Source organism: Solanum dulcamara, chromosome 5, assembly GCF_947179165.1.
Source record: "Solanum dulcamara chromosome 5, daSolDulc1.2, whole genome shotgun sequence".
Lineage (NCBI taxonomy): Eukaryota > Viridiplantae > Streptophyta > Magnoliopsida > Solanales > Solanaceae > Solanum > Solanum dulcamara.
In genome coordinates, this window is record NC_077241.1 from 32,876,511 (window position 1) to 32,885,821 (window position 9,311).

At 35.0% G+C, this 9,311-nt stretch overlaps 2 protein-coding genes across 2 annotated transcripts; both read left to right on the top strand.

The window, feature by feature from the left end:
• Window positions 1-319: 319 nt before the first annotated feature.
• LOC129889122 (synaptotagmin-5-like) lies at window positions 320-7,132 on the top strand. The gene is made up of 13 exons (XM_055964294.1): window positions 320-675; window positions 757-872; window positions 938-989; window positions 1,068-1,188; window positions 1,341-1,462; window positions 2,252-2,353; window positions 2,539-2,613; window positions 3,205-3,284; window positions 3,907-4,057; window positions 4,148-4,378; window positions 6,126-6,407; window positions 6,542-6,655; window positions 6,755-7,132. Exons 1-13 carry the CDS (start codon window positions 394-396, stop codon window positions 6,896-6,898), a joined length of 1,872 nt encoding a protein of 623 aa, XP_055820269.1. The 5' UTR covers window positions 320-393; the 3' UTR covers window positions 6,899-7,132.
• An 800-nt stretch (window positions 7,133-7,932) lies between these two features.
• LOC129890527 (uncharacterized) lies at window positions 7,933-8,532 on the top strand. The gene has a single exon (XM_055966065.1). The coding sequence runs from the start codon at window positions 7,933-7,935 to the stop codon at window positions 8,530-8,532; it is 600 nt and encodes a 199-aa protein (XP_055822040.1).
• Window positions 8,533-9,311: the final 779 nt, after the last annotated feature.

Sequence of the window (9,311 nt, forward strand, 5' to 3'; positions counted from 1 at the left end):
ATTGAACAATCATCTATGTAATTAAATTAAACATGATGAAACGTAGAATATATATGTCATTTCTATTCTTTGAGAATTTATCAAATCTCCAATAATCACCCATCAAAGAAAAGAAAAATAAATAAAGAAATAAGAATTTCTTATGTAAAATTATGAACAAAAAAGAAAGGATCAAAGTCAGAAAAATAAAAGGAGGAAATAAATAACCGTCTTTTACTTTTCCTTAATTTTTCACTTTCTTATTACAGTAAAACTCAAAATTGTATCACATAAGAATCAAATAGATAGTATTATTGAAGAGGAAACAACACAAGTATAGAAACCTGAAAAGGAATACTTAAAAATCCAAAGCTTTCCAATAATAAAATTAGATGACACGCGGTGACACAAAAGATGTTTAAGAGTAAGCATCAACTTCCGAATCAAAATTCTGTTATTCTCCCTTGCTCCCTCCCCCTGGTTCCGCGGCTTCCTTCCTTTCTTTCACTCACAACTCCCAACATTTACTCTCCAACAAAAAAATTGTTTCTTTCAAAAGAATCTACACTATTAAATAGGTTTCAAACAAACATGGGCTTCTTCATGGGGTTCTTCCTTGGTATTATATTGGGTGTTGGTCTCATAGTTTGTTTTGCTCGATTTCAGAATAACAGATCCAATGCTCGCATTGATTTGGTATTATTTTCTTCTTTTTTCATTATATTTTTGAATTGAAAAATTTGTATTTTTCTAATTTTATATATTTCTTTTTGTTAGGCAAAATCCATAACAGCATATGCCAGGATGATAGTTCAAGATTCAAGAAAACTTCTGCCCCCTGAAGCATACCCTTCTTGGGTAGTCTTTTCACAAAAGCAAAAGTTGAGTTGCATAAGCTTAATACTTTTTCTTTTATTCACTAGTTCAATTTTCTAATAATTGCTTTTTTTGAATAGCAGTTGAATTGGCTTAACCAGCACTTGGAAAAAATTTGGCCTTATGTTGATGAGGTTTTTGTACTCTTCTAGCAAACCTTTTGATTTTTACTGTTTTGTCTCATTTTTTGTTTGTATTGATTCTCTTCTTAGGCCGCATCAGAGTTGATTAGAACCTCTGTGGAGCCAGTTCTTGAGCAATATAGACCAACTATCTTAGCTGCTCTTAAATTTTCAAAGTTGACATTGGGTACTGTGGCTCCATCATTCACAGGTTAGTTGAATAGTTTTCATCCCATTTTTTAACACTAATTAAAGTATTGAATGTAGTTCAATACTTTCCCCTTTAGATAGGCTAGCCATCAAACATCCAATAATGAGTTGTTCGGAATAATTTAACTCCAACATCTCCTCTTGCCTTTTCAGGAGTTTCCCTTCTTGATGGTGATCCTGGGGAAATTATTATGGAGTTGGAAATGCAGTGGGATGGAAATCCCAATATTGTTCTCGATATTAAGACTTTAGTTGGTGTAGGACTACCTATACAGGTGCTTTTCACATCTTCACTTTTGCTATAAAATAGCTCATAATGGTAAGCCAAACAATTTGATTTAAACAGAAAAATGACGAAACTTTGAGTCTGAGAGTACAATTCTCTAAGCTACAAAAGTTAATTTTTGTTATTAGGTGAAGTAAAGTTGTGCTTTTACTCACATAAATATCAGAGCCAAACTCTTATACATTACTAAAAATGATTCCTACTTAGGGTCGCTCTAAGTCTTCTTCTGAATCTGTCATTACATCCATCTCAATGCTGATTTTACTTGTATGTGCATTCTCTAACACTCTCTAACACTTTCTCAATGTAATAACTCTATAGAGGACCCTTATAAAAAAGAACCAACAAAAAACTCTAAAGAAAATAACTCGTCATCTTTCCTTTAAAAAATTAGTCTAAATCCATCTTCTATGTGTTCTTAGTTACCTTCATTAATCGTCTAAAATCAACACCCGTGTCAATGGAATAAATGCCCAAAATATTCATGTCTGAAGAGGCTACAATTAATTTGGGACTCACCTTTATTGATCTGTCTTTTAACTGAAACAAATACTTAGTTTCCTTTTATCACCAGTTCAAATGAAAAAATCACTTCCTTTTTTGACTGTTGAGTCTTGAACATAATCACTTTTACATCAGACTGTCCTTTTGAAATACTAGAGGTTGGAAAATCCGATTCTTTTTGAAAGATTAAGACAATATTCATAGAAACATCACAATTGATCAAGAATCTTTTTACATATTTTTCAATCTTCTCCTAATCCGTTGTTTAATGCAGGTCAAAAATATTGGATTCACCGGGGTTTTTCGATTGATATTTAAACCACTAGTTGCGGAGCTTCCTTGTTTCGGAGCTGTTTGTTATTCCTTGCGTCACAAGGTAAGCACAAACTTTTGCTTTTATGTATTATTTAAGGCTCATAGATTTGATGTATGAATGGACTAAATATTGTATCTGCATCTTCAGATTTGTATTGGGTTCCGTCCTCATTCTTGTTTACATGAAAAAAAAATTAACAGTCCTGGTTCTGATATTATATTTGTTCTGCATGTTTCTGTCCAAAGAAAAATTTGGATTTCACTCTCAAAGTTGTGGGTGGTGATATCTCAGCTATTCCTGGAGTATCAGATGCCATTGAGGTTTGAAATGTCTTACAATTTTGTTATAGAACGTATATAGACCTCTTTCTCAGTCATGTACATTTGGAACAAATAAATAGTTGATATGTACATTCTTATTTGATTTCTTTCCCTAGATAGAATACATTATACACCTCCTTAGTTAGCACACATTATACATAGAAGTTACCTTGTCTTTTACAATTTTATTTCTTACTTGTAAAGGTGCAAATGAATTGAAAACTACGTAATTATTATTCTCTACATAAATTAGTTCATCTTTCTCCTAGAACTACATTTTGCATGACCCTTTCTTTTAATTTTGTAGCATTTCAAGTCTTTTCTCTTTTGATTTTGCTTTTAAAGTTTTATCTCCATGCAATTTTCATAAATTTAGAAGAGTTGAAAACTTGTATGGCGTCCCATGGTCTTCATCATTGGTCTAGCTCTCATACTTTCTTGTAATTAGTTATTTGATTCACACTGAGTATTTATCACAATAAGTACTTACAATTACCATTCTTGAATTCTAATTGAGAAACAAGTATTTTGTTGGTACAACAAATTCTTAATTAAATACATTCCTTGATGGCATTCAATCTGCATACACAGGGTACAATAAGGGATGCAATTGAAGATTCTATCACTTGGCCAGTCCGCAACATTGTTCCTATATTACCAGGAGACTATAGGTGGGCTAATTTTCTAATCAACACTATACTCATTGCTTGACATTTCTTTAACCACTTGAAACGAAAGATTCATTTTCGTTTGAACATGGGAGCTTAATTTTAACTCTGGAATAACAGTCATAAGTGAAAAGAGATACTATCTTCCAGATTATCTATCAAGAAATAATGGTAAAATAGTTGTTCCAATAAATTAATGTTGCCTAAATATAAGGATTATCCTAAGCTAAATAATATAAACCTTCCTCCTTTGAAGTAGATATGCCTTTTGCGACCTTTGCGTCATCACTACCCAATTGTTTCTTCAAATCATCTTTTATTAGTCTATATTGGTAACTTTTGTTTAAGTAGAAAAAATCATGAATAATGAAGAATTGAGTCCTAAAAGGAATAAGTCAAGATAACGAAGGAGAAAAGTTCGATACCATTACAAACAACTATAAACCTAGTTTTGCACATGAAACTCTCTTTCTTGAAATCTAGTTATCAAATAATATTGCAGTACAAGTGTTATTTTGTAATGAAATGGTATTTCTGGAAGAAGTCAAATCTTCTCAACCCAAAGTATTAAGGGTGAAAAGGATGACAATGTTTTCAATCTAAAACTGATCTTGTACTTTCGTAGTGACCTGGAGCTAAAGCCGGTTGGTGTATTACAAGTTAAGCTCATCGAAGCCAAAGAATTAACTAATAAAGATCTCATTGGGAAGTCTGATCCTTTTGTTGAGTTATTTATACGTCCACTACGTGACAGGACAAAGAAAAGCAAAGTTATTGTAAGAGGAATTATATCTCTTTTGTCCTCCTTAATTTTTTTATCTCCCGATGAGCGATATTTAACTCCAGATTTTGTTTGCTTTGTTAAGGATAACTGCTTAAATCCAATCTGGAATGAGCACTTTGAGTTCTTAGTCGAAGACATATCCACTCAACATTTAACAATTAGAGTGTATGATGATGAAGGAATTCAGGGTGCTGAATTTATTGGTTGCGCTCGAATAGATTTGAAAGACCTTGAGCCTGGTAAAGTGAAAGATGTGTGGTTGAAATTGGTGAAGGATTTGGAGATTCAGCGAGACACAAAAAATAGAGGACAAGTAAGAATATCTTAATATTTGTCTTCTTGTGGCATTAGAATGCATCAAATCATAGTTGGCACTTGGCACTCAATAAGAAGGTTCATAGTGGAGAAGCAGCCCTGTCCACCGTATTATATTCATCAATATATTGGATCTCCATGCAAATATTATTAGGATGAACTAATTGACTCCAACGAAAAATGAACGTAAGAATGACATCATCCATAATTGACCTTTTTTCTCTTTTTTATTAAAATGGAATATCATTATATTAAAAGGATAAGAGTTCACTCACCTTCCTAGCCAAATTTTTTATTGTCTGAAAGACTTTAAACCTTCCACATGCTCTATACTCTATGGTCTTCTACTATCATCTTTAATCTATAGGAAAATAAATACATCAATCAGTAGATATAGTCTTCAATAATATAATAAAAAGGAACATGTGAAATTTGATTTATGACCAACAGTAACTTGAGAGTCATTTGAGTTCTTCAGCTGACCAATCAATTGTTATATCTATATTCTGTTCTTGATACAAATTAATCAAGTAGCTAGCATTCCATTATGAAGGGCCACTTGTATCTAAAGATGAGCAACAATCATTGATTTTTTCAAATGTTTTTGTATAATGTAGAGTATCTGGATCATTTCAAAGATCCAGATATATGAAATTTAAAATCATTTGTGATTTTAGATTGAAATATTTTTGTCCTTTTTGTGTTATCAAATTTTGTTTCTCGTGAGTCTTGATGCCAAAAAATTGTTGCCTTTACAATTTGTAAGAAGCTAAGCTATATTTGTTTTCATACTCGTTATGTTGCATCATTCTATGAAAGCCTCAAAGAAAGAGAAGAGGTCTAGAAGGAGTATTTATGTGCCATGCGACATAAATAATTTATGATCTCAATTATTTAATTTTATCGTGTTTTGCATTTGCTTATTATAATGTCCTGGTCCCTTATCAGACACCAACTTCTGATGCAATACTTGTTGGACACCAGAAATATGTTCCAGCTGGAGTTTTTTGTCTCAAAATTTTGTGTTATCTAATGGTCATTCCCTTAAATGGGCATTCCTTAAAATTTTAGTCACATTCACACTTTTACTTTTGTTCTTACATTTTCTGAGTATTTTAGTCCTACCTGTCATTTATATGCCAATAAAAAATATATCTTCTAATACTGATTATTATTGGTATTGTTATTATTATTAAGTATCTAATAAGGGTATAAGATGAGCTTAAATTGAGTTGCATGGTCAAAGAGAAATTATATAGCCAACTCCAACTTGCTTAAGATTGATGTATGCTTGTTGTTATAGTTGTTTGATCAGGGAAGGCCTTCTTAAGAAGACTTCTTTTTTCAAAAAAAATTCAGTGTCACTTGAACAAAAGGATTCTTGTTGAGGTAGAAACTGACATTAACATAAAGAGAAGGGCAGAAGAAAATAGAGCAAGTGTAGATTTCCAGTTGAAGTGGGTGATATGTGTGTGATAGTTGATCAACCATAAAATATAACGATGTCCAATAGACAAATACATGTTTTTTTTTATAGGAGGCAAGTTATATATAAAAGTTCTCTTTTTTTTTCTTGTTTTTTATTTACGGTTTTTTTCATTTTTCTCATAGATCATGTTTGCATATTCTTATCCACATAGAATGCATGTCCATGCTATGTTGTCTCTCCATAAGAGGATTCTTGATTGAGTCATTGGTGCACACTGGAGTCTTCACCATAGCTCTTTTCTTGTAAATTAACACAGGTGCACTTGGAGCTTCTCTTTTGTCCTTTTGACATGGATAGTGTGTTTATTAAGGGATTTAAACCCGACTATGCACTAACTACCTTGGAGAAAGCCCTTAGACCAGAGGCAGCTAATTTTTCAAAAGCAATATCGGAGAAGAAAAGGGACATCCTCTTTAGAGGAGTTCTTTCTGTGACAGTAATATCAGCAGAAGACGTACCTGTTACAGATCTAATAGGGAAATCAGATCCTTTTGTTGTTCTAATTATGAAAAAATCTGAACAAAAAAATAAAACCCGAGTAAGTTTTTGAGTACCCTATAGGATGACATATTATTTTCCTCTAACTTGTTTGATATTTCATTAAGTTACTTTGTTTCAAGATTTTGAAGTTCAAAAACGTTTTCTGTACTCATTGTTCTTTGCTAATTTTAGGTTCTAAACAACACCCTTAATCCAGTGTGGAATCAGACATTTGACTTTGTAGTTGAAGATGGATTACATGATTTGCTCATATTGGAAGTTTGGGACCATGACACCTTTGGAAAGGTAAATTCTTTTAGATCATCTTATTTCAGTTTGAGTGTTAAACTATCATTCCATTGCTTATGAAGTTGATGTATCTTTGTCAAAACTTACAAATTTCAGGATAAAATTGGTAGATGCATCATGACCCTCACAAGAGTTATACTAGAAGAAGAATTTAAAGATACCTTTACCTTGGATGGTGCCAAGTCTGGGAGATTAACCGTTCATCTTAAATGGACACCGCAACCTATTATCCGAGATTAATTCATTTAAGATTAGTTTTTTTTCTTTTCCCAAGAAAAAGAGTATATATGATGACATTTTACAGCAAATGCTAAGTCTAATTGGAAATGAGAATAGAAAAAGGCAGAACTTTCAAATTTGTCAAAAGAAGCAATGATTTTCTAGTCTTTCATATGCTAATATTTGTTCGGCAGAACTTTCAAATTTGTCAAAAGAAGCAATGATTTTCTAGTCTTTCATATGCTAATATTTGTTCTAATTACAATGTAAAAGGTAGTCTTTCTTTTTCCAGTTAAACAACATCTCCAGTACCAGTTTCATACTTCTGTTTTCTTATTAGCAAGTAACATGTTCCGTTTCATGTAAATTTGAGTGAAAGACATGAAATCAAGGAATTGATTTCTTTTATTTTTTAAAGAAACAAAGGTCAATGATGAAAACTTCATGTTTATGTCGTATCAAAAAGCATCTAAAGTTTGTAAAAAAACTAACAATAGTGTTAGAATATATGGTAATATATTCTGACAGATTTGTAACAAATTGTATATATTTAGTTTCCATATATAGATAATTAGTTTTCTTGTATTAGACGCTTGTATTAGGTGTATATATACTTATTATGTTAATGAAATAAAGCAAGGGATTAATTTCTTTCATGGTATTAGCTGTCTAGGCAAATTCTCTCCTTCTTCTTCTAGGTCTCCCGCCGCCACAGCCCCCCTCGCCTTCCTCGTCCTCGCCTTTTCACCATATCTACCTCCAAATCTTCCTTTCATCCTGCTCTTGCTGTCTCCAACATCAAGAACCATGTTCCCATCACTCTTGAGATGGAGAATGTCCAATATTCCAGTTGGGCGGAACTATTTAAGATTCATGCATGATCCCATCGGGTAATTGATCATATTATTCCTCCGGCGGCAGAAACGGAGAAACGGCCTCAACAAGAGGAGGATAAAGAACTGTGGTCCACCCTTGACGCCACCGTTCTCCAATGGCTCTACGCTACTATCTCTCATGATCTGTTGCATACAATTCTGGAACCTGACACCACGACGATGGAGGCTTGGAATCGCTTGCGTGATATCTTCCAGGATAACAAACACTCTCGTGCTGTCACCCTTGAGTACGACTTCACTCATGTCGACATGGCCGATTTTCCCAATGTCTATTCCTATTGTCAACATCTCAAATCTCTGGCGGATCAACTCAAGAATGTTGGCTCTCCAGTGGCTAACAATCGTCTAGTTCTTCAATTAGTCTTGGGACTTACCGAGCCCTACCAAGGTGTGGCGAATCTTATTCGCCAACGCGACCCTTTGCCACAATTTTATCAAGCCCGTTCGATGCTCACTCTTGAAGAAGCTAGCCGTGCTAAGAAAGCAGCCCAAAGTTCCTCCGCTGCATTAGTTGCTCGCTTGTCCAAAGGTCCCACTGATGTTCCTGATAATTCCTCTTCCCACCGCCATAATAGTGGTGGAAAGAGGAACCATAACCGCAATAATAATGGAGGCAGATCTCGCGGCAGCCATGGCAGTCGTGGCGGCGGCAGAGGAGCTGGTAGCAGCGGCAGTCCTGCTGGCCGTGGTGGTCAGTTGGGTGGCAGCAGCAGTCGCGGCAGCACTGGGCAGCATTCAACGGCGCATCACTCTCCATAATTTTCTTCTTGGTCTGGCGGACAACAGTGGCCATGGCTGGCCTCTTGGGGTCCTTGGGCTGTCCCACCATGTCCATATCCATCAACCTCTTGGTCTCGACCCACTTATGGACAGCAGCAGCCACCAAGAGCGGGTGTTCTTGTCCCCCAACCCCAGCAGGCATACACCGCAGCCCCTACGCCTACGTACATTGAGGCCGCAATGCATACTCTTGGGATCACTCCTCCGGATATAATTGGTACATGAACACCGGTGCCACTTCTCACATGACATCCAATCAAGGTAACCTCACGTCCTATTTTAATAAGAGCATTAATCATGGTATTATGGTTGGTAATGGTCACTCTATTCCAATTCACGGCTATGGTCACACAACTTTGTCTTCCCCGGGTCCTCCCTTGCACTTAAAAGATGTCCTCCATGCACCTCATCTAGTTAAAAATTTGGTGTCCGTCCACAAATTTACCACTGATAACTCTGTTTCTGTGAATTTTGATCCCTTTGGGTTTTCTGTGAAGGATTTTTAGACGGGGAGGTTGGTAATGAGGCGTAACAGTCAGGGAGAGCTTTATCCAATCACCAATCCATTCACTTTACCATCTATTTTTGCGGCTTTGGCACCTTCTCTTTGGCAAGATCGTTTGGGTCACCCGGGTGCACCTGTGTTGAATTTCCTTAGGAAGAATAAATTAATTAATTGTACTCAAAGTAGCGATATTCGTATTTGTCATTCGTGTCCTCTTGGAAAACATGTTAAGTTGCCCTTTTATGCGTCCACT

Excerpts from the sequence above, each read along its gene's own strand:
- LOC129889122 (XM_055964294.1), top strand. The coding sequence starts at position 394 with ATGTTTAAGAGTAAGCATCAACTTCCGAATCAAAATTCTGTTATTCTC. Across the intron at positions 990-1,067 it reads TTTGGCCTTATGTTGATGAG|GCCGCATCAGAGTTGATTAG; the intron begins GTTTTTGTACTC and ends TTCTCTTCTTAG. Across the intron at positions 6,408-6,541 it reads AACAAAAAAATAAAACCCGA|GTTCTAAACAACACCCTTAA; the intron begins GTAAGTTTTTGA and ends TGCTAATTTTAG.
- LOC129890527 (XM_055966065.1), top strand. The coding sequence starts at position 7,933 with ATGGAGGCTTGGAATCGCTTGCGTGATATCTTCCAGGATAACAAACAC.